We start from the raw sequence: 25,764 nt of genomic DNA, 5'->3' as shown, positions 1-25,764 counted from the left end.
GGTAAAGGTTCATCGTGGAGTGCAGTTACTAGCGGTGTTCCGCAAGGATCTGTTTTGGGACCATTGCTGTTTGTCATTTTTATAAATGACCTGGAGGAGGGGTTAGAAGGTTGGGTGAGCAAGTTTGCGGATGATACGAAAGTCGGTGGAGTTGTTGACAGTGAGGAAGGATGTGTCAGGTTACAGTGGGATATAGATAAGCTGCAGAGCTGGGCAGAAAAGTGGCAAATGGAGTTCAATGTAGGTAAGTGTGAAGTGATTCACTTTGGTAAGAGAAACAAAAAGATGGAGTACTGGGCTAATGGTCGGATACTTGGTAGTGTGGATGAACAGAGGGATCTTGGTGTCCATGTACACAGATCTCTGAAAGTTGCCACCCAGGTAAATAGTGCGGTGAAAAAGGCATATGGCGTACTGGCTTTTATTGGTAGAGGAATTGAGTTCCGGAGTCCTGAGGTCATGTTGCAGTTGTATAAGACTCTGGTGCAGCCGCATCTGGAGTATTGTGCGCAGTTTTGGTCGCCATACTATAGGAAGGATGTGGAGGCATGGAACGGGTGCAGAGGAGGTTTACCAGGATGTTGCCTGGTATGGTAGGAAGATTGTATGAGGAAAGGCTGAGGCACTTGGGGCTGTTTTCATTGGAGAAAAGAAGGTTTAGGGGTGACTTGATAGAGGTGTACAAGATGATTAGGGGTTTAGATAGGGTTGACCATGAGAACCTTTCTCCACGTATGGAGTCAGCTATTACGAGGGGGCATAGCTTTAAATTAAGGGGTGGTAGGTATAGGACAGATGTTAGGGGTAGATTCTTTACTCAGTGAGTCGTGAGTTCATGGAATGCCCTGCCAGTAGCAGTGGTGGACTCTTTGTGGGCATTTAAACGGGCATTGGATAGGCATATGGAGGATAGTGGGCTTGTGTAGGTTAGGTGGGCTTGGATCGGCGCAACATCGAGGGCCAAAGGGCCTGTACTGCGCTGTATTTTTCTATGTTCTATGTTCTATGTTCTATATAATTTTGTAAACTTCTATAAGGTCACCCCTCAGCCTCCGACGCTCCAGGGAAAACAGCCCCAGCCTGTTCAGCCTCTCCCTATAACTCAAATCCTCCAATTTTGGCAACATACTTGTAAATCTTTTCTGAACTCTTTCAAATTTTACAACATCTTTCCGATAGAAAGGAGACCAGAACTGCACGCAATATTCCAACAGTGGCCTAACCAATGTCCTATACAGCCACAACATGACCTCTCAACTCCTATACTCAATACTCTGACCGATAAAGGAAAGCATAACAAACACATTTTTCACTAACCTATCTACCTGTGATCCACTTTCAAGAAGCTATGAACCTGCACTCGACCTTACCATCGAGTGTCTAAGTCCTGCTAAGATTTGCTTTCCCAAAATGCAGCACCTCGCATTTATCTGAATTAAACACCACCTGCCACTTCTCAGCCCATTGGCCCATCTGATCAAGATCCCATTGTAATCGGAGGTAACTTTCTTCGCTGTCCACTGCACCTCCAATTTTGGTGTCATCTGCAAACTTATTAACTATACTTCTTATGCTCACATCCAAATCATTTATATAAATGTTGAAAAGTAGAGGACCCAGCACCGATCCTTGTGGCACTCCACTGGTCACAGGCCTCCAGTCTGAAAAACAACCCTCTACCACCACCCTCTGTCTTCTATCTTTTGAGCCAGTTCTGTATCCAAATGGCTAGTTCTCTCTGTATTCTGTGAGATCTAACCTTGCTAACCTGTCTCCCATGGGGAACCTTGTCAAGCGCCTTACTGAAGTCCATATAGATCACATCTACTGCTCTGCCCTCATCAATCCTCTTTGTTACTTCTTCAAAAACATTAAGATACCTTCGTGCAACTATAAAGACTTACTCTTTTTTAAAAGTTCTTCCCTGTGGAGCTATCCTTGAACTTTAGTGGAGCTATAGTGGTAGCCTACACAGAATTCAGCTCTTGCAACTGAGATATTCTTGGCCCAGGATGTATGTTTTGGATCCTGAAAAAGTGCCACAAAACAATGCACTACATGCATCTATTGCAGACTCAGCCATTGGGTGAGATGGTAGCATGTTAGCTCATAACTGAAGAATGCAAAATAGTCACTGGATGAATGGTAAAGGGTGAATAGATGGGAATATTAGGAAGTGTTTCAGAAGAGAACACTGGATAAATGGCATGAGAAATTATTTGATAGTGCAGACATGACAAGGTGAGGTCAAGTATACCACAGAATAAAAGTGAATATGTAAGAATATTCAAGGCAGATTGGAGTCAGGTCTTGAGGTTAAGTCAGATCAAAATAGGGTGAAGCCTGGGGGTGGTGGAGGCATTGACAGGTAAATGTTTAGTTTGGTGATGAAGTCAGAACTAGTTGTGGGCTGGTAGTTAGGAGGTCAGGGGGTTAGTCGAGTGGCAAAATCAGTAATGGGGGCATTGTTTTGTAGTGAGGGGTGTAATATGATTGGCTCAGGAGAGAGTCAGTGATGGTGATGAGGTATAGTTGCTGAGGTCAGTTGTATAGTTTCCCAGGATTTAGACGAGGATTTTTCTAATATTTCCGAAATAAACATTCAATTAAGAAAGTCAGATGTCTCTAACTCTAAATCTTTGTCCCAGAGAGCCAGACAATTGCCATTGGAAATTCAAATTTCTCAGGCAAATCCTACTGTGTTAGGATTTCCCTGGGTTCCTAGCACACATCTTGTGTTATAATCTGGTCTCTGACCATCCAGAGAGATGAAGATGTGAGTCATTGTTAAATTGATGACAGCTGCAATACTCCATGCCCTGAATGTCTGATGAGATATTTCCCTCTCTTGATTAAAATTTTTAATTCCATTGTAACTCCATTTTCGAATTAGTGTCCTTACCTTTAGTCTCAAACCTTCCCTAACATCAAAGACAGAGCACTCTACCCCAAATCTTTTCAATTACTTTTTACCAAATCAGCACATTTCAAACACAGTACTACCATTAATTGGCAATACTTATCACATTCAGTTTTGCAACAACTCAATGTTGCAATTTCATGAAACTTGGAATTGAACTATTACATTTTTTGCATTGTAAACAGACACGAAGCAGAATCTATTTATTTTTAACTTATTCTTAACCCTTTGCCCTGTGAATTTTAGTTTAAGTTTTGTCTTGTTAAAAATGCGATAATTTAATAGGAGGCAATAATTTATGATATCACAATGAAATTTTCTATGCAAGATAGTTCAAACCTCGTCAACTGAAGATGAATTTCAATCCGACACAGAATTTTAATAGCCGTCTTTTTTTTTGGATAGATGGACTACATTTTCAAATATCATTGCAATGGACTTTAACAAAAATGCTTTTTAAATTTGGATGTTCTGACCTTTCCTCGACAGACAGAGCGCACACAGTCCACAAGTTGTCCTGTCTCCAACTGAAATGGTCGACATCGCTTCATTTCCTGATCCCATAGTTTTACTGCACCTCCCTCTTTTGTCCTTTTAAAATTAAGAGCACATCAATCAGTTTTACAGTAAATAGCAAATAATTTGATCATTTTAATTTGTCCAGGTTAGACTAACAATTGCATTAACAAAATCACATATAAAACTTTGAAACCGATGGTATTCATGGTGGTTTCTGTGCATTTATGTTAATGATCCCCAGACTGAAATTTATGTTTCCTGCATTGTTATTGTAACTTGTGATATAAATTAATGTCAGCTTTAGCTGGCTAGGTATGGAAAAGTAGGTTTCTTACTGGAGCTTTCAATACTGGTTGTAATGTCTATATTTTTCCTGAGTCTCATGAATTTCACGTGCTGACTTAAGAAAGGGGTACATTTGCACCATTGATGCTATATTCATCTGTTGATTGTCCCATTTATGAAATATCTGGCAATCAAGAATAGCAAGGAAGCAAGGTGTCCACAGTGGATGCTCAAAGACGACAGAACATAAGAGATATTTCTACATGCATATTTAATAAGTCTCACATATAATGTTTATGTACAACAGCACAACAATAGACACCAGGGTGGAGGACTGTGAAATATTAGAAGAAACTGAAATAAGGGAAAGGATATATTAGTGGATTAAGCAGCCTTAAAAGTGGATAAATTTGGAGGCCAGGATAAAATGAGTTGTATCTTAAGCTGTTGAGAGAAGCAAGGGAGGAGATATCAGGGGTCCTGACGGTAATCTTCAGATCCTCTCTGTCCAAGAATGAGGTGCCACAGGACTAGAGGACTGCTAATGTTGTTGCATTATTTAAATGAGAGGAAGGAATAGAAAAGAAACCTACAGCCCAGCCAGGCTAACTTCAGTGGTGTGGAAATTATTAGAAAAAAGTCTGAGTGACACAATTTATTGGTAGTTGGAGAAGCATAGATTAATCATGGATAATCAGCATAGATTTGGTAAGGAAAGATCATGTCTGATCAACTTTTTTGAAGAAGTAACCAGGAGTGTCAATGAGGGTAATGTATTTGTTGTGATCCATATGGACTTTAACAAGGCTTTGACAAGGTCCCTCATGACTGCTCAATAAAAGCAAAGTGGCTTGTTTGATCCAAAACTGGCTGAGAGACACAAAGCAGAGTGACAGAGTGATAGTAGAAGGATGTTTATGTGATTGGTATGTCTGTTTCCAGTGGAATTGCTCAGGGCTCATGCTGGGACCCTTCCTGCTTATCGTGTACATTAATGATTTGGACTTAAAAGTACGAGGTATGATCAAGAAGTTCATTTCTGACACGAAAACTGGTAAATGGTGAACAGGATAGCTGTAAACTGGAGGATATCAATGGACTGGTCAGCTGGGCAAAGCAGTGGCAAATAGAATTCAACTTGGAGAAGTAGGAGATAGTGCACTTGGAGAGGGGAAGGGTAAAAAGGCAGGGATTACACTATGGAAGGTAAGACCCTGGCAAGTGCTTAGAGACAAGATTAGGGAAGATCTATTTGAACTGGGATGGTTCAGGTGTGTAATGAACTTCCAGAGGAAAATGGTAGATGCAGGTACAGTTACACCATTTAAAAGATATTTGGACAAATATATGAATAGGAAATTTTTAGGGTGTTATGGGCCAAACACAGGAAAGTGGGACTAGTTTAGTTTGGGTAACTTGGTCAGCATGGACGAGTAGGACCAAAGGGTCTGTTTCTATGCTGTAACTATGACTCTGATGAAGGGTTTATGCCCGAAACGTTGACTCTCCTCTCCTCGGGTGCTGCCTGACCTTTTGTGCTTTTTCCAGCACCACATTTTTCGTCTCTGGCTCTCCAGCATCTGCAGTCCTCACTTTCTCTATGACTCTATAACTGTATAAAACATAGTTAGGCCACAACTGGATTACCGCTAGCAGTTCTGGTCAACATATTACAGGAAGGATGTGATTACATATTCAGAAGAGATTTATCAGGCTTTACGTAGGCTGGTGGTTGGGTTATGAGAAAGATTGGATAGGCTGGGACTGTTTTTTTTTGAGCAGCGTAGTTTGAATGGAATCTGATTGAAGTGTACACGATAATGAAGGGTATAAGAAAGAGTCGATAGGAAAATACTGTTTCCATTAATAGAGGGATCAATTAAAATAAAAAGGACGAGGTAATGGCTCAGTGGTTAGCATTGTTGCCTCACAATGCCAGGGACCCGGGTTCGATTCCCACCTTGGGTGACTGTCTGTGTGGAGTTTGTACATTCTTCCCATGTTTGCGAGGGTTTCCTCTGGGTACTCTAGTTTCCTCCCACAATCTAAGATGTTCAGGTTAGGTGAATTGGCTGTGCTAAATTTCCCATGGTGTTGGGTAAGTATAAGGTAGGGGAATGGGTCTGGGTGGGTTACTCTTCGGACGGTCGGTGTGGACTTGTTTGGGCGGCACTGTGGCACAGTGGTTAGCACTGCTGCCTCATAGTGCTAGAGACCTGGGTTCAATGCCCGCCTCAGGCAACTGTCTGTGTGGAGTTTGCACATTCTCCCTGTGTCTGCGTGAGTTTCCTCTGGGGCTCCGGTTTCCTCGCACAATCCAAAGATGTGCAGGTTAGGTGAATTGGCCATGCTTAATTGCCCATTGTGTTAAGTGAAGGGGTAAATGTAGAGGAATGGGTCTGGGTGGGTTGCGGTTCAGAGGGTCGGTGTGGACTTGTTGGGCCGAAGGGCCTATTTCCACACTGTAAGTAATCTAATCTAATCTAATCTAATCTAATCTAATCAATAACCAACAGGCATAGATATATATTAAAAGTTAAATGGGGAGTTGAGGAGAAATATTTCACCCAGAGTGGTGGGAGTCTGAAACTCACTGCCTGAATTGGTGAATGTGTTGCCAAAGCCTCCAGGGTTATGGGCTATGAGCTGGAAAATTTAATTAGTATTGTCAGATTTGTTGACTGGGTGGACAAGATGGGTTAAATTGCCTCCTTCTGTGTTGTAACATCTATAAGTCTATGAGATAAATGTTCACAGTATGATTAGAGCATGCACCACCCATTTGTACAAGGAACAATTGTCCGAAGAGCAGGATCCTTGAGGAAACCACTGAACGCCGCTTCAAAAATGATGAGGAAATAGTTTTGAAACAGATCTGGAACAATAGCGATGTTCGCATTTATGCCTGCTCTCCAGGTCTGTATTTACTGTCCAAGAAAAATCTATTTGGGCTTCTCAGAAGAAATTTAATTTTGGTGTTCCAATTCATAAAAAAAATGCCATTATTCTAGGTCAACAAAATAAACCGAAATTCATAATTGCCAGCTAAAATTACATTAAGTTTGAAAATCTACATGTTTTACATATTATTAAATTAAAGAGGAATGCAGGAAAAAGGTAGAAAATGTCAAGAAATCTCAAGATTGAGAGCCATAGGTAGTAATCAAGTTCTAATTGAATTAATTTTAAAAATTGTGAAAAGAGTTTATAACCATATTTGGGGAAAACAAATAAATTTACAGAATTTTAAATTAAAGTGGCAAGGATTAAAATAATAGCTATTAATTATACTAATTGCTTCTAGAAATACGTTTGGGAGATGTGATAGATTGACCACAAACACTAAAGGATTGCAAATAACCTGACACCAACATACATCAAAACAGAACAATTAGATGGTGACATCTTTAAAAATGTCCATATTACAGAGGAGGAAGTGCTAGATGATTTGAAATGCAAAAAAGTGGATACATCCCCAGGACCTGATCAGGTGTAACCTAGAACTCTGTGGGAAGCTAGGGAAGTGATTTCTGGGCCTCTTATTGAGATATTTGTATCATTGATAGTCACAGGTGAGGTGCCGGAAGACTGGGGGTTGGCTAACGTGGTACCACTGTTTAAGAAAGTTGGTAAGGACAAGCCAGGGAACTATAGACCAGTGAGCCTGATGATGGTGGTGGGCAAGTTGTTGGAAGGAATCCTGAGGGACAGGTCGTACATGTATTTGAAAAGGCAAGGACTGATTAGGGATAGTCAACATGGCTTTGTGCGTGGGAAACCATGTCTCACAAACTTGATTGAGTTTTTTGAAGAAGTAACAAAGTGGATTGATGAGGGCAGAGCAGCAGATGTAATCTATATGGGCTTCAGTAAGGCGCTTGACAAGGTTCCCCTTGGGAGACTGGTTAGCAAGGTTAGATCTCACGGAATACAGGGAGAACTAGCCATTTGGACACAGAACTGGCTCAAAGGTAGAAGGCAGATGATGATGGTGGAGGGTTGTTTTTCAGACTGGAGGCCTGTGACCAGTGGAGTGCCACAAAGATTGGTGCTGGGTCCACTACTTTTCATCATTTATATAAATGATTTGGATGCGACCATAAGAGGCATGGTTAGTAAGTTTGCAAATGACACCAAAACTGGAGATATAGTGGACAGCGAAGAAGGTTACCTCTGATTATAACAGGATCTTGATCAGATTGGCCAATGGGCTGAGAAGTGACAGATGGAGTTATTTTAGATAAATGTGAGGTGCTGCATTTTGGGAAAGCACATCTTAGCAGGTCTTAGGGGAGTGTTGCTGAACAAAGAGACCTTGGGGTGCAAGTTAAGAGCTCCTTGAAAGTAGAGTCGCAGGTAGATAGGATAGTGAAGAAGTCATTTGGTATGCTTTCTTTTATTGGTCAGAGTATTGAGTACAGGAGTTGGGAGGTCATGTTGTGGCTGTACAGGACATTGGTTAGGCCACTGTTGGAATATTGCGTGCAATTCTGGTTTCCTTCCTATCGTAAAGATGTTGTGAAACTTGAAAGGGTTCAGAAAAGATTTACAAGGATGTTGCCAGAATTGGAGGATTTGAGCTATAGGGAGAGGTTGAATAGGCTAGGGCTGTTTTCCCTGGAGTATTAGAGGCTGAGGGGTGACCTTTATAGAGGTTTATAAAATCATGAGGGGCATGGATAGGATAAATAAACAAAATCTTTTTCCCTGGGGCTGGGGAGTACAGAACTAGAGGACATAGGTTTAGGGTGAGAGGGGAAAGATATAAAAGAGACCTGAGGGGCAACGTTTTCACGCGGAGGGTGGTACATGTATGGAATGAGCTGCCAGAGGAAGTGGTGAAGGCTAGTACAACTGCAACATTTAAAAGGCATCTGGATGGGTATATGAATAGGAAGGGTTTGGGGGGATATGGGCCGGGTGCTGGCAGTTGGGACTAGATTTGGTTCGGATATCTGGTCGGCATGGACAGGTTGGACCAAAGGGTCTGTTTCCGTGCTGTATATCTCTATGACTCTAATTAATGAAAATACAATCAGACATAAAATGCCAGAGCTGTTAAGTGCTGTTGAATACAACTACCCAACATTGATATTGTGTACACTTCTAAGCACTGATGTGGAGATAATTCTTGCCTTCTAGGAAACAGCATTGGCACCTCAATTGATAAATGATATTAGGCACCAGTGCTAAAAGGAATGAATCAGGGCACTAGGGATGTTTTTTAGGGTTAAAAGTGACTATATTGAACTAATTAACATCATTATGGTGAAAGATTGGGGAAGAAATTGATGGTTGGGAGTGGGGAGAGGCGGTGTTCTAATTCTAGTTCTAGAAGCTCTATATTCAGTTAAATATGTCCACCTTCCTGACAGTTAGCACTACATTGTAAAGTGCAAGCAAAATGTAACACTATTCGAGATTTAAATAAAATCAAATAAATGTCCTCTAGGTGGACACGGATGATTAGTTTTTATTGGTCTTGCAAACAAATCTTATTAATCATAGATTGCAAACAGACTTAATAGAAACAAAGTGAATCTACTAAAAGAATTAAACACATGTTAATGTTAAACATTAGAAGAGTTTTTAAAGTAATGTGTATTCATTAGGATAAACATATTCTTTCAAAGACAATTAAAAATCTAAAAATTAATCTTACGGTCTTTCTTTGCCTCCAGTAACTATCAAGCCATCTCTTAAAGTTGTGTACATTGTAAAAACAGGTCCTGTATGGGCTTTTGCTACAACTCGAATTAAACTGTGATCCTTCCAGACATATACATCTCCGCTTATGGCACCAGTGAATGTAAGATTGTTCTATAAATGAGAGATATAAATTAGATAGTAAATAAGTAATGCATTCATACATATTTTTAGTTCAGAGGTAAATACTGTAGCTTGACAATTTTTTCTTGAGCTCTGTTAATGGAGAAATGTGCGTCTGCCATGGAACTCACATCTCAGCTGCTTAATTGTTATTTTTGTCTGCAGTAATTAAATAAGTAGCCATTCTCTTGAGATGTTGCAAACAGGAATTAAGACCTTGGGGCTGAAATTGCAGTGTTGCTGGAGACAATACAGCAAAACTGAGGCTGAGTTGGATGTGCTGCTCCAACAGGCATTTCTAGATTAGCATCCCATCCTAGAAAGGGTGTTTGGATGTGCATCCCATGCAAACACCAGAAACCTCTGAACTAGGGCTGTTATGACTTCAAAAAGCCCAACTGGCAGACTTGATGAACTGTTTGCAGACTTGGGCCATGTGGATTGACTCAACACATTTGCTTGTCATTCATTAAATAACATAGATCCACTTGCAATTGGGATTTAGCAATTAGATTATTTGCAGGATCAAACATTCACATTACAGGGAAGGCAATTCTGAATAACCTTTGCTCTTGTAAAGTCACTATAAGTACTGTAGAATGTTCTTGGAAGTATAGTGGTGAGTTCCTGATTTTGGCAGGAAGTGTTACTGCATCATTGCATGGAAGGCAAAGGATTTGTAATCTGCCCACACAAAACTTCAAAACATATAACGCTGCAGCTGCAATGTTTTTGGGTCAGTGGCGATAGAAAGGTGCAGCAGAGGTTTCAGAGGAAACAACTGTCTATGGCGTACTCTGACAAGTTAAAGTCAGACTCCTCCATGTTCCTTGACACTGACTTTGGCAGACATTTAAGTATGCATCCTTATTAGCATTCTCCTGTATGCTGCCATCTCCAGTCCACTGGAGCAGAACTCGTTTGCGCTCCAATCCTCCAATGAGCTGACACACAAATATTTCTTACCCTTGGACTCGCTGTAGCACGGTGATTCACCATGTGATGATCACAACTCCATATTTGCCTCTAAATTATGTGCAGTGTCAATGTCAAAGTTGTGGTTACAAGTGTTAGGTTCAGTGATAAGGACTTTTCATAAATGGTGTGTTGTTGTTGTATTTCCTCTTTCTAGGTGTGATATGATTGGGAAGTGTAGTGATAGGAATCAGAGCCAGGTAGATCTCATTGACTGCGAGATCCTTGATTGGGGTTGTTATCCTGGGCTAAGGGGACCCTGGCTGACAGATGTAAACAGGAGATTTAGAAGGTCCTCTCAGTTCAGGGACTTGCTGTGAACTGGCTGGTCAGAGCCCATGTACTGCGTGCACGTAAATAAAGGGTGACTTGGTAACAGGATATCAACCTCTGTGCAGTTATTTCAGTGGTGACGAGAGTGGGATCTGAACCCATGCATGCAAAGCACAATGGATTAACTGCTTCTTGCAGATGGAAAACTGACAGGGAGGCTGTTCTTCATGAAGCTGGACAGGAGCCACAACCATACAAGATTGCTATTTGGAGTATCATCAGCCTGTACCCTTTTCCATTGTACAAAGAAGAACATTTTACAAGGGCTACCTCAGGTTGTCATTTATCTGGCTAATGTACTAATAACTGGGAAGATCAATAAAGAGCACTTGGAGAACTTGGACATTGTGCTTAAATGTCTCTCCCTGGTGTGGAGAGAATCAACAAAACCGGGTTACATCCATTCAAAGATAAAGTGACGGTGATCAAAGGTGCCCCAGCTCCCATGCCTGTACTGGAGCTTAGGTCTTTCCTTGGGTTGGTGAATTATCACAGGAAATTCATACGTAACCTGGCCTCCAGCTTGACACCCTCAAACCTGCTATTGAAAAAGGATCAGCCTTGGTAATGGTTGCATAGTCAAGAAGTAGCCTTCAGGGAAGTGAAAAAGCAGCTATTGTCATCTAAGTTGTTAGTCCACTACAATCCCAAGCGAAAGGTAATATGACATGCAATGCCTCCCCGTATGTTATTGATGTGGTGTTGGCTCACCAGGGGCCCAATGGAGAGGAACGCCCAATAGCAGACTTTGGCTGATGCCAAATGTAAATATGCCCAGATAGAGAAGGGAGGTCATCTTTGGTGTGAGAAACTAATGCCATTTTGAATGTAAATATGTCACAGGATTGAATCACAAACCCCTGCTACCAGAAAGGCAAAACTGTGTTACCCATAGCTTCTGGTCAAATTCAGCAGTGGTCCCTTATTTTCAGTGCATACAATTACAAGTTGGCACACCATCCAGGAGGCCAAATGACAAATGCAGATGCCTTTAGCTGCTTCCCACTGGCAGATACTCCACTGATAATGCCTCCCTTGGAAGAGTCAGTTCTGGTTTTAAACCGGGTAAAAACAATGATTGCAGATGCTGGAAACCAGATTTTGGATTAGTGGTGCTTGAAGAGCACAGCAGTTCAGGCAGCATCCGAGGAGCAGCACAATCGACGTTTCGGGCAAAAGCCCTTTATCAGGAATAAAGGTAGAGAGCCTGAAGCGTGGAGAGATAAGCCATCTACACACCCTTCCAGTCACCACTGACAATATCTGACTGCGGACAAAAAAAAACAGAAGAGCCATTACAACCAGGATTGAAACTTTTCTGGACCCGACAAGACCAGATGACTGTAGATGATGGCATATTAGTATGGGGAGCAAGAGTGACTGCTCTGAGTAAAGGTTGCCATTAGATACTGGCTAAACAATACCAGGGTCATCCAGGAGTTTCCAAAATGAAGATGTTGGCAATGAGTGGTCAGATGGTGGTCAGAATTGGATGCTGACATACTGCGTTGGTGTGGTAGTGCTCAGAGTGCCAACAAGGACCAAAAGATATTGCTGGCAGTGCCCCCACATTCATGGGAATGGCCAGGTAAATCCTGGACTTAGTTAAACGTCGACTATGCAGATTCTTTCATGGGCTCAATGTTCCTGATCATTGTGGATGCCCATTCAAAGCGGTTGAACATGTATAAAGTTCGTTTGGCAAACTCAGGGAAGACAACTGAAAAGGTGCTAGCACCATTTGTGATACACAGACTTTCAGAAGTATTCAAAGTTTGTGAGAAGATTTGTAGCTCGGGTGCTCGTTGGACAACATAGGACAAATAGGAAAACAGCTAACGATCCGTATCCATGAACACCAACTAGCCACGAAAAGACACAACCAGCTATCCTTAGTAGCCACACACGCAGATGACAAGCAACATGAGTTTGACTGGGACAACACTACTATTATAGGATGAGCCAAACAGAGAACAGCCAGGGAATTCCTAGAGGCATTGCACTCATCCACAGATTCTATCAACAAACACATCGATCTGGACCCAATATACGGCCACTGCAGCGGACAGCTGGAACTGACAACCGGAAGCGGCAGAGACAAACCACTATAAATGCCGGAGGAAACATCACAGAAGCGCTTCACAGGAGGCTCCCAAGCACTGAGGATGTCACCTAGACAGGGGGTGAAACGTCTGCAACACAAATTCCCAGCTCGGTGAACAGAACCACAACATTTCAGAAGTATTGGTCATGAATAATGGCATGTCACTTATCAGCAGGGAATTCGAGTATTTCCTAAAATTGAATGGCCTTCAGCATGTTCAGACAGCTCCACCATCTGACCACTCATTGCCAACATCTTCATTTTGGAAACTCCTGGATGACCCTGGTATTGTCTAGCCAGTATCTAATGTCGATTTTGCTGCTCCTCGGATGCTGCCTGACCTGCTGTGCTTTTCCAACACTACCCTAATCTAAACTCTGGTTTCCAGCATTTGCAGTCTTCACCTTTGCCCATACCATCCATCATCCAATGGTCTGGTAGAAAGAGCAGTCCAAATGTTGAAGGCAGGCTTAAAGGAACAGCCTACAGCTTCATTTGATACTAAACAGTTCGATTATAGGACTCTCCTTCACGCAACCAAAAGGATAGCTCCAGCAGAGTTGCTGATGGACAGAAGACTCTGCAGCAGGTTAGACCTGACATTCCTGGACCTGGGGATGGAGGGTGAAATGGCAACAGGAATGCCAATGCTGGCCACTTGCCACTCCTAAGCAAGAGATAGACTGTTTATTTAAGGAGACGAGACTTGGTGCCAGAACCACAGAAATGGCCTGCCATGGGTATGAAGTGAGGTCATTGCAAAGTCAGGTATCGTGACATACAAAGTTCGAGTAGATGAGGTGGTCCTGAACAAACTTGTGGATCACCTGAAAGCTGCTACTGTGCAAACTGGGCAGGAGCAAAGCATACTTACCCCTTAGAACAGCTGGAAAGGCTGTCAGAAACTGTATATTTGTCCTCTCCCTCTAGCATTGAGGAAACCTCTGAGTCTGAGATGGATGCAGCCTCAATATTGCTACTGCCAGAAGATGAAGAAACTCTTCAGAGACGTTCCAGGTGCAAGAGATGGGCTACGGTCTGGTACACGCTGCCCTTTTCTGAGCCTAAGTCAGAGGAACCGGACCTGGGACGAAAATGTCCCAGGAGAATCTACAAGAGAAGGAACAGGCCCATATCCCCAGAATTTTGGGGAGGGAGGGGATTGTTTGTGGAGGGATGTAGTGATTGGAACCAGGGCCCAGTGGATCTCATTGACTAGGAGATCCTTGATGGGGTTGTTAACCAGAGCCAATCAAGGAGCCCTGGGTGCCTGCCATAACTGAGTGACAGAAAGTTTTTAAACGGCCTCTGATTAGGCCTTTAGACTTGAGAGAACACGCTTCATCATTCAATGAATAGGAAGCCCAACCCCTGGCCATTAATTGGCCACACTGTGGAAAATGACAACGGGAGCACTGTTTCCCTCCCGGTATATTGACCCATATTTTAGTTTGATGGCAAGGCTCAGAAATATTTATTTGGGATGTAGGAGTTTCTTTTGTGGACAAGTTGTATGGTTGGAAAACATATAAGATACTGATGGGGTTTGATCAGGTAGATTCTGAAAGCTTGTTTCCAATGGGGGTTCACTAAAATACGAGAGCCCAGTCTCAGAATAAAAGGGGCAATCAGGGGCTCTAAAGACCGATTGCCTTCCCCTCTTCCGTGGTTACATTAGAGCCTGGGTATCTCTCGAGAAAGAGCACCAATACCCTTGAGCTGTTCAAGGACAGGTGGGCACCACAGGGAGTGGAGTGCATTATTTCCCCCTCCAATTGTATTTTGATTTAATCCCTGCTCCCCTCCCCCCCCTTCACTGCTTGATCACACAGCATTGCCCTTTTGCCCTTTGATGTGAAGGGCACTGCTTGTCACTGGCCACTTGGGTGTTTTATTTTATTTCTGGTGGTGGAAATTAAATAAAGATTCGTGCACCTTGTGTCTTTTACTGTGTCCCACACCCGCACACACAAATATGGGTATGGGGGAAAAATAAGCACTACCGCAGTTAGGCGGTAGTGTGGGGGTAAGGGGAAAAAAAAGAACAGGAGTGTCAGAAAAAAAGATAAAAAATGAAAAAATAAACTGGAGTGTCAGAGATTCTGTTCACTCAGAGCTGGCTCTAAAAAAAAATTAAAAAATAAAATAAAAGGGGCAATCATTTAGTGCTGAGATAAGAAGAAGTTGCTTCACTCAAAGAGTTGTGATTTTTTGGTATCATCCAGCCCAGAGGATTGTGCATGGTCCATAATTAAATGGATTTAAGGCTTGAGTCTCTCAGGGAATCAAAGGATATGGAGACCAGGCGAAAGATTGAGTTGAAGTCCAAGGTCAGCCATGGCCATATTGAAAACAAGTACAGGCTCAGTGAGACATACTGTCTCATTCTCCTATTTTTGTGTAAGAGTCAAAACCAGCAGCTGGAGGATAAAATTGTAATTTAGTCAATTTAATTAAACATTTTTCATTATAAATATGGACATTGGGATAAATAGAGCAGAAAATAACATAAAAGCGGCAAAAGAAAGCAAGGGTTATGGCAAGAAATGTATATAGAACATAAGAATTTTAATATCACAGATTTGCTAACAATACTTATAAAAAACAATAAATTCCAGCCATGGAAAAGAAAACACAACAATTTCCTGCTTAGGTTTTATCGCAAGAAGAGTCCTGGATTGGGAGTATATTTTAGAATGATAATTATTAGTTTTCCAATATGTAAATCTATTCACTTCTTATAATATTGAATAATAAGATAATTACTAATTGAATAATCAAAAAATACTTACAGCACCAAAGGCAACAGATAGCATGGTTTGCATCCTTGCATCATTCACAGTTCCAATGGTGCCTTTTTTCGAAAGTAATGCTCCACCAGCCAAGGTCCAAAATTTTATATGTTTTATTCCCACAGATACAAACTGTGTATCTGAATCTGGACGGAACTCAATCACAAAAATTCTCTCACTATGGGCACATTTGCTAGTAACTTTGACACCTAAAACAAAACAAGAACAATGTACTTGATTAAATCTGTTCCAGGTGAGAAATTGTGTCTGACATAAAGTAGTTTGTTTATGCATCCCTTCATTCATAGAATCCCTACAGTACATCAAGAGACCATTTGGCCTTCCTACACCGATCCTCCAAAAAGCATCTGACCCAGGCTGACCACCCCCCACTCCATGCCCATAACCTGTATTCAGGTGGCTAATTCATCTAGCCTGCACAACTTTATACTGTGGGAGGAAACCGGAGCACCTAGCAGAAACCCAAGCAATCATGGAGAGAATGTGCAAACTCTATGTGCAACACTGGCAAACTTTACCAATTTTATCCAACTGAAGACACAATGCTGTGTAAATTAGTTATCTGATTGCATTCCTTTATTACCACTTCGCCTGATCATTAGGCATCATTGTAAAGTTGCAGAATCACTCTTTCTCGTGACCAAATGTCAATCATCAATAAGGATATAAAAATTGAATTTCTGAAGGTATAGGGGGTCACTGCAAAATAATGTGGAATGAGTAAGTATTCACCAACTAATTGTTAGGACTGATGTCAAATTTTTTGTAGAAGGTCTGGAGTTGAGAGCCAAAATGTGGTTTACATGGAGATCTCATTCCATCAATTGCTACTGGAGACCCTTTCTCCCATATCCCTGATCCCATGACATGAATGCAACCTTCCCATTACAGATGATGCTGGTGAGAAGTGACCAAGTTGGATTCTGGGAGAAGTCAGCTCAGTCATCACAACTGAGAAGAGGATTGTGGGTATAAGCTTGGCTGCTCAAGAACTAGATATGTAGACTGAGTGAATAGTGCTTGGAGAGAGATAAAGTACTTTGTAGTTATGAAGGATGGGCCTGGCCTTCTCGTTGCAGAACACCCCAAGTAGTTGGATGATTCTGTATCACTCTTCCTTCATTGAAAAATTTGTGAAGGAAAATACATTGACCACAAGTCCAGCAGGCAGTGGTTGTGGGTATACTGGAGGAGGGTAATGGTGACAGATTTGAAAAATAAGTAATCGCTGCCATGGTATGTGTTTACAGTTTCATTTAGCATGGGGATGGAAGGGGGTTTTAGTTGTTTGGTCATCAGGTTGGTGGAAACAGAGAGAGATTGCATCTTATGTGGAAGTCATTCAGAGAACATGTGGGAGGAGACAAGAGAGAAGCTAGAGAAAGACTTGAGTTCAAGGTTTTAGCATGGGAGAACTTAAGGCCATTAAGCTTACTGGTTAGGGGAAAGGGCAAATGAATAGGTAATTTTCAACTTTTGTGAAAAGATGTTCATAAGCTCCTTTCAGTTACAGGTTGTTCTGCTATAACATGTGTTTTGTTAACACAAATTCACTGTAACGCAATTGATGAATTGGGGACACTGTTTCTAAAGCATGAACTTTTAAAACGTGTGTTGGCTGTAATGCAAATTACATCACAAACACTTTAAGCATCGTTTCTAAAGTGCAATTTTTCTATAATGCAGGTTTGCACCAGAATGCAACCACTGCGTTATAGAAGAACTACCTGTATTCTTGAAGGTGAAGGTAAAGTAGGTGGGAGAAGAATTGAAGTAGATGGTGGATATTGAAGAAGAGAGACAAAGCATTGTTTTTAAGAATCTAGGATGATTCTAAAGTTGTATAGGCTCTATAGGATTTTATGGGGTCTACCCAAATCTAACATGGATGGCTGAATGTCAGATGTGAGTTGTGCCAGTCAGACTTGGGGGATGTGCATCAAATTTTTGTCAAAATCAGAAATTAACTAGGCAGAAAGTGAGAAAATAATAGAATAAAAGAAAAAAACTCAGACAAATGGTCTCTGCCTCATTGCTACTGATGAAAATGTAAGATGAGATATCTTGTTAATCATTTTTTGCCTTTTGCTGTGAGTTCAAATACAGCATTGATGCAAGTTGTGCAGAATCTACAACCTGCTCACTTAACTACCATAATTATAAATAAATGAATGTAGGTCAATGACTTTGTAAAATAGAATAAATATAATAAATAACTTCTTAATTATAATAAGCTTAAAAATTACCTTCCTGCCACCTCCAAACAGTGATAGTGTGTTCAGGGTCGACACCCACTGATAACAGCAACTTGCCAGTGGCACTGAAGTTAACATAACTGACACCTTTATTGTGGGAACAACGGAGAATAGAAAGTGTCTGCTTGGTTATGACATCCCACACATGAATGGATGGAGTTGTCCCTAGTAATTGTAGAAATATTGCATTAATCAAAATGAAAGTATAGACACAAAAACAAGACAAAAATATTTAAAACTTGAAGGTGGTTTTCTTTCAGTAGCTTGCATAAACATTTTGATTAATTATTTGAATCTTCTCAGAAACAAAATCCATTCACAGTCAACTAATTTAGTTCAGGCATGTAACGTAGAATAAAGGCTTATTATTCTAATACTAACTATTAAGCACTGCAATGAACTCAGAACAAAATCATAGGTTGCACAACCACATGTATTGGCTTTATGAGCAAATACATTGTGACAGTTTCACAGGCATGAGAGAACCAATGAAACTGCACAAATACATATAAAGAGAATGATGGAAAGGAGGAGGAACAGTGGGCATTGGAAAAGGGAAAGAACTGATAAACTTACCTGATGTATCTGCAATATCACCTGCATTGAGACAGCAAGTGCAAATGAGGAAATATTGATCCTAGATAAATTATACCTCTGATCTTGAGGCATTATACAACAGAATCCGAGGAAAAATACCAATAACAAAATAAACAAGTAAAATGGATGCAAGGTAAGATGTGCTTTTAAGAAAAGCAAAATTCTGATTTGAAGGCAAATTAGAAGTGTGACACGGGTATTATTACCATGTATGAAACTTTATTATTCAAACTAGCTTGTTAAATTAAGATTGCAATTTAAATAATTGACCCATATTTCAAACGAGGTTTACATTATAAAGTACAGTGAAGGAATAGTTTTAGTCTTACTACATAATAGGAACTAAGCACTAACACAATGAGAATACCAACTACATATTTGAAGAGCCATAAAAAATAAATTACAACATCATTTGTGCCTCCTTTTGTTCATCTGTTATAATTCTATTAGATGAGAGACTTAACAAACAATCAAGGTATTTTTCGATGTATAATTTCAGTTACATCACACTGTAAACTTTTGCTATAAATTCTGTGTCTTACAATTGTGCACTCCACAACCACCTGATGAAGGAGCGGTGCTCCGAAAGCTAGTGCTTCCGATTAAACCTGTCGGACTATAACCTGGTGTTGTGTGATTTGTAACTTTGTACACCCAACACAGGCATCTCCAAATCAAGTCAAGTACCAGAATGTAAGAATATGAACAACTGCTATATGCAGTTCATCAGATGTAGGTTAAATATATAGTTATCTGTACAGAAAGTTATAGCTCAAGGTTTTAAATAAGTCTTCATGCGATTTTAAAATAAACTGAATACCCAAGCTTCTTAATCTGTATTCTTACCGATAACACAGGAAATAAGAGATGGTGATCAGAACTGGGGATTTTTCTTAAAAACAAAGCAGTGACAAGTTTGAATATCACTAGAGATGACTTCAGAGAAATGTTGCAACAGTGAAGAAGTTACACCTATGCTGGGATTCCAGATTTAAAAAGCTACCCAAATGTGAGTAAGAGATTTGTAAAACAAAATTAAACAAAGTCCAAGCTTCATGTAAAAAAAACACAGGACAGAATGAAACAAACATAAAAGAAACAGAACAACACCACTGCTGAATCTTTGTAGTGAGATAGTAACCTTATAGTAGCAAGAGCACAATAAATTCCCATTGTTGAAAGCAAGAAACATTAGAAAGATGACTAACAAAGGCCATACCCATCCTATTCACGTGTAGGCTCTTTCAACAAACAATGGAGCTGTGGTTTTTAGATGGAAAAAAACAAGGTAAGCAAGGAGAGAAAAGAAAGAAATCATTGGAAACATTTCTGGCCTGTTTCAAAAAGACCATATAAATCTTGCTGAACTATGAGAAATGGTGGAAAATCAGCCTTGTGTAAAAATAAACTTCAGAATTCACCATTAGAACAGCTATCAGATTTAACTGACCAGCTTGGATCCAAATACTTTGACCATGCATGACATCACTAAATACCAACTGCAGCAGAAGAGACCAAGGATCCTCACATTGAGTATAATTGTTGTAGGACTAACCCAGACAGATTCCATGCCATAGAAAACATTTGAAGTTGGTGCTGTATTGTATAATGAAAAGAGGAAATTTTGTCCACATGAGGAAACTGAAGAAATCAACATTGATGAAGTGTGGTTGGAGGGTCCCAAGGCAGAAGATGAGATGTTCTTCCTCCAGGCATCGAGTGGCTAGGATTTGGTGGTGGAGGAGGCCCAGGACTTGCATGTCATTGGCAGAGTGGGAGGGGGAGTTGAAGTGGTCGGCCACAAGGTGGTGGGGTTGTTTGGTGCATGTATCCCAGAGATATTTTCTGAAATGTTCTGGAAGTTGGTGGTGTGTATCACAAGTTCCAAACATACCTATTTGGAAAGCAATTCACTAGGGAAACTACAGAGAATTGGAAATGATTTTGTACAAATCACTATAAGTGCAATATCTAGACTACAACAAATTCCTGTAACACTACAGAATTATGACTTGATCACTTATTACACACTTGGCTTCAAAGTGCCTATATCTCTGGACATAGGCTTACCTTCACCAACAGAGACCAAGACAGGATAATATTGCCAGGCTGCTATCTGTCTAGACTCTCAACAAGTCCTAACACTGACCAACATAAAGGAAAGACAGAAGCTAACACAAGGAACTGTGCAGTACTAGAATTATGCACAAAACACACACAAAAATAGCTTTGAATATTAAGGTATGGAAAACCATTAGGATAACAGTTAACACACGAACAGCAAATAAGATTCCAACATACCTACAAATCAAGAAAAGCCAAGTGCAAAGTCTAAATCTCTGGAAGGTTACACCATCACAAGACCCAGAAATATTGTCAAAACAAATATGCATTATATAGACTCTTGGAGTCAAACTCGTAATCTTTTCAATCTTTTTTGTAAGTAATTTCACAACTACCATAAAGTGTAAGTTGCTGGAAAAGCTCAGCAGATCTGGCAGCAACTGTGAAGAGAAATTAGAGTTAATGTTTTGGGTCCAGTGACCGTTCCTCAGAACTGAAACATTATCTCTGATTTCTTTTCATAGATGCTGCTAGACCTGCTGAGGTTTTCCTGAAATTTCTGTTTTTGTTTCTGATTTACCAGCATCTGCAGTTCTTTCAGTTTTTACCATAACACTTATATAGGGTGTATGTAATTTGTTCATGGAAGAATGGGATTGTATTATTATTTTAAGAGCTATGTTACTTTAAGACACACTCTCTCATACACAACAGACACACACATACACACCCCACACTCACACCCTTGCACACACCCTCTCACAGGCTTATATCCATCACACAAGCACATACCTTACCAAGCATGTGCACATGCAAACACACTCTCTCATGCACACACTCACAAACTCTCTTGCTCTCATGCGCGCACGCGCACACACACACAAAAGTCTATTGGGTGAATTTGTATTTGCAAATACATTCTATTTTGCTCAAAACGTGCACCATCTGCAGGCAGTCAATCCATGTGATATTTTATAAATTCCACTTTGGAAATAGAACCAGTCTGACTCAAGATTGAGATACAGACAGACTCTAACCTCATACCTTTAACGCATTGTCTGAGCTGAGATGTCGCCTTCTTTTATAAAACCTTAAGTTATCTTGAGAATGTGACTTAAAAGTAGTTCTGGGATTTACATATTAATGAACCGAAACCTGCAATCCATTCTAAAAGATCAAAGGCTTAACAGCATTCTAGGTTTGTTCAATATATCATTTCAGTTGCACAACACTGTAATCTTTTGCTATAAATTCTGTGTCTTATGGTCCTGCTCCACAGCTACCTGATGAAGGAGCAGTGCTCTGAAAGTTAGTGTTTCCTGTTGGACTATAGCCTGGTGTTCTGTGATTTTTAACTTTGCCCACCCCAGTCTAACACCAGCTCCTCCATATCATGGCTTTAAGAATTGGTATGTAAATCAACCAAATAACATATGTATCCACATTACCAAATATCATGCACAGTCAAGCAGAAACAAGCTAGAAGCAGATTGCATATGTGATTGTATTTAAATGTGAGTTGTAGATTGAGCTGTTAAATTCGCATGAGATTTTCAAGGAAACTAAATCCGTGTTACTAATCTGTGCTGCTTGCTAATTAACACAAGGAATTCAACAATTTTATGTTTATGGCGTCTTGTGTGAAAATTGGCTGTCACACTTTGCTACCTTGGAACAATATCCTGCCAAAGTACTTCACAGTGGATTTGTTAAGAAAAGGTTGTGTTTGAAAAATTTGATTGAATATTTTGAGGAGCTTACTTAGCCTGTTGATGAGAATAATGCATTTTATGTGGTTTGCATGGGCTTTAGCAAGGCTTCCGACAAGGTCTCTCATGGCTAACTGGTCAAGAAAATAGGACCCCATGAGATCCAAGGCAAAGTGGCACACTTGATCCAAATTTGGCTGAGAGGTAGGAAGCAGAGGGTGGTGGTAGACAGATGTTTCTCTGTTGAAACTCTGTCTCCTGTGGAGTTCTGAATGGCTGCTATTTATGATGTGCATTAATAATTTGGATTTACATGTAAGAGGTATGTTCAAGAAGTTCATGGATAACATGAAAATAGATAGGGTGGTAACTACGCTTCTATGCGATCTTATATTCTTGAACAATCTGCCATGTTGGACCTTATCAAAAGCCTTGCTAAAGTCCATTTGGAGCATATCAAATGCATTTTCCCTCATCAACACTTCCAGTTACCACCTCAAATTTGCCAAATTTGACATTCCCTTAAATACATATGCCAACTATTCCTAAATAATTCATGTCTCTCCAAGTGTCCTTCTATTGTGTCCCTCAGAATACTTTCTAATAAGTTCTCCACACTGAGATTAGACTGACTAGCCTGTAATTTCCTAGTATAACCTTTCCACCTTTTTAACTAATCAGACAATGTGGGCTGTCCTTCTGCATCCCACCTATGGTCAAAGAAGATTACAAATCACTGCCCCAACACTCCCTTGAGATACATATCATCCAATCCAGCCAATTTATTCCTTTTAACACCACTAAACCCACTAGTCCCTCCTCTCTCTCTGTTAATTTCTTCCACTATTTCATGCTCTTCCCCTGAAGTCTATAACAGTATTATCCCTTTCATTGTGGAGATAGAAACAAAGTTTTAATTGAGGAATGTTCCATGTGCAGAATCGTATAGGGGCCTGGCTGATGTGGGCTCTCGCTCCACCTTTCATGCAACCACTGAGCATTGAGGTGAGTTTCTTGTGAGGCAGCGGTGAAGTTGCCTATTAGGGTGGATTACTGCTTGTTAAGCACCTTATTACCATATATACATAAGTAACAGTCAGTCAATGTCATGTAAAGGTCAATCCTCTACTTTTTACCAAATAGATGGAAAATTCCAGGTTATCTCTTGTAAAAGTTGACTCTAGTTCTTCACAGATAACAGATCAATATTTATTAAGTCTATGTGCTGGCAATCATGTTCCAATCCAGTTTCCATTCTGCCAGTTGTTCTGCTTTGCTCCCAGTCTTGCAGTCCGCTGGTTGTTGTGCTCCGCTCCAGGTTTTCAGAATTAACAATTTTTTTTTCCTCTTTCTTCATTTAGAGATCAGTTGAGTTTCTGCTAATGATATAGTATGAATTTTGATGGGCATGAATTTCAGCCCCTCAAAAGTAGTATCCATGTAATAGTCGACTCTATAAATTTAACCTTAAAAAGTAGTCCAAAAAATTTGACTATTACTCGAGTATGTACAGTAATTGCATTTTTTGCCTCATTGACATATATACCTTCCAATCTCACTAAATTTATTAAACAAACAAGATGCCAAGAATTCTCAATATGGAAGTCAGTGCAGAAACCTGGTGACTCCAGCTCACCATTGGCTGCAAATAGCTTATATGTTGCTCAGCACAAAACAGCATCTCAGGGCACATCCAACTTGTTTGGTGCATTTGGCAAGATAGAAAGCTGAGTATAAATCAGGTGAGTTGGGAAGTTAACAAGGCAATTAACAAGCAATAATAATTCTTAATTGGCAACTCTTCACTGCCTAGCAAGAAATTTGCCTTGCAGCTTGACAAGAGCATTAAAAAAATGGAACAAGATACTTCAATGTAGAGATTAAGCCTTGCTGGACTTCTCATCTATTTTTTGCCACAAATCTTGCCATAAAGTCAACATTGCTCAGACCCCTATAAGATTTGGTCCAATATAATTGAAAAGATGTTGGGGATAAAACTCACCATTTATTGGGGAAGAGTAGCAAAATGATTCAGCATTATATATATAGGCGAAAGTGAGGACTGCAATCAGAGTCAAGATTAAAGTGGTGCTGGAACAGCACAGCAGATCAGGCAGCATCCAAGGAGCACCAACAACCCACCCTCCCCTCCTGGCACCTTTCCCTGCAACTGCAGGAATTGCGAAATCTGCGCCCCTCACCTCCATCGAAGGCCCTAAAGGAGCCTTCCATATTCCATCAAAGTTTCAGCTGCATTTCCACAAATGTTATTTATTGTATCCGTTGCTCCCGATGCAATCTCCTTTACATTGGGGAGATTGGACACCTTCTCGCAGAGCGCTTTAAGGAACATCTCTGGGACACCCACACCAATCAACCCCACCACCCCGTGGCCAAATATTTCAACTCCCCCTCCCACTCTGCCGAGGACATGTAGGTCCTGGGCGCCCTCCACCGCCACTCCCTCACTGCCTGACGCCTGGAGGAAGAATGCCTCATCTTCTGCCTCAGAACACTACAACCCCAGTGCATCAATGTGGACTTCACCAGTTTCCTCATTTCCCCTCCCCCTTACCCCAGTTCCAACCTGCCAGCTCAGCACCATCTTCATGACCTGTCCTACCTGCCAATCTTCCTTCTCAACCTATCCATTTAACCCTCCTCTCTGACCTGTCACCTTTACACCCACCTCCATCCACCTATCGCACTCTCAGCTACCTTCTCCCCAGCCCCACCCCCTCCCAATTATCTCTCCACCCCAGAGGCTCCTAGCCTCATGCCTGATGAAGGGCTCCAGCCTGAAATGTTGATTTTCCTGCTCCTTGGATGCTGCCTGATCTGCTCAGTGTTATATATATATCCATTGTAACTTTACTTTCAAATGAAGAGAAAAGAAAATCAGGTAGGTGGGTAATGGTGGCTGATTGGCTATTGCCCATTTTCTACCTTACCCAGGGCAGAATTTTACTGTTTCAGCATTTTTAAAAAACATTAGTTCAATCCGTACCTTTCTTTTATTGATAGATTTCTGCACCACTCAGCAGAAGCTTCTTATTTCATACTGATGAAAGCATTTTGATTAGTTTTGACTGAATTATTTTGTTCATCTTTAGATTTAGATTACATTAGATTAGATTACATTACAGTGTGGAAACAGGCCCTTCGGCCCAACAAGTCCACACCGACCCGCCAAAGCGCAACCCACCCATACCCCTACATTTACCCATTACCTAACACTACGGACAATTTAACATGGTCAATTCACCTGACCTGCACATCTTTGGACTGTGGGAGGAAACCGGAGCACCCGGAGGAAACCCACGCAGACATGGGGAGAATGTGCAAACTCCACACGGTCAGT

General features: G+C 40.8%; 1 protein-coding gene across 2 annotated transcripts in view; it reads right to left on the bottom strand.

The window, feature by feature from the left end:
• The window catches only part of eml6 (EMAP like 6), a 524,201-nt gene that overhangs the window by 77,054 nt on the left and 421,383 nt on the right, over positions 1-25,764 (bottom strand). Inside the window, exons 31-35 of one of the 2 annotated variants that reach the window (XM_087991388.1) lie at positions 18,610-18,630; positions 18,025-18,198; positions 15,758-15,966; positions 9,387-9,544; positions 3,397-3,511 (exon numbers count right to left, since the gene is read on the bottom strand). In XM_087991388.1, coding sequence (XP_087847514.1) covers positions 3,397-3,511; positions 9,387-9,544; positions 15,758-15,966; positions 18,025-18,198; positions 18,610-18,630 — 677 coding nt within the window. The remainder of the gene's footprint in view (positions 1-3,396; positions 3,512-9,386; positions 9,545-15,757; positions 15,967-18,024; positions 18,199-18,609; positions 18,631-25,764) is intronic. The other variant, XM_043695965.2, reaches the window with a different exon arrangement.

Source organism: Chiloscyllium plagiosum, unplaced genomic scaffold (assembly GCF_037043375.1).
Source record: "Chiloscyllium plagiosum isolate Xiang-an unplaced genomic scaffold, Cpla_swu_hap1 HiC_scaffold_10, whole genome shotgun sequence".
In the NCBI taxonomy this organism is placed as follows: Eukaryota; Metazoa; Chordata; class Chondrichthyes; order Orectolobiformes; family Hemiscylliidae; genus Chiloscyllium; species Chiloscyllium plagiosum.
The sequence above is the reverse complement of the archived record's forward strand: the minus strand, read 5'-3'. Positions and strand labels throughout refer to the sequence as shown.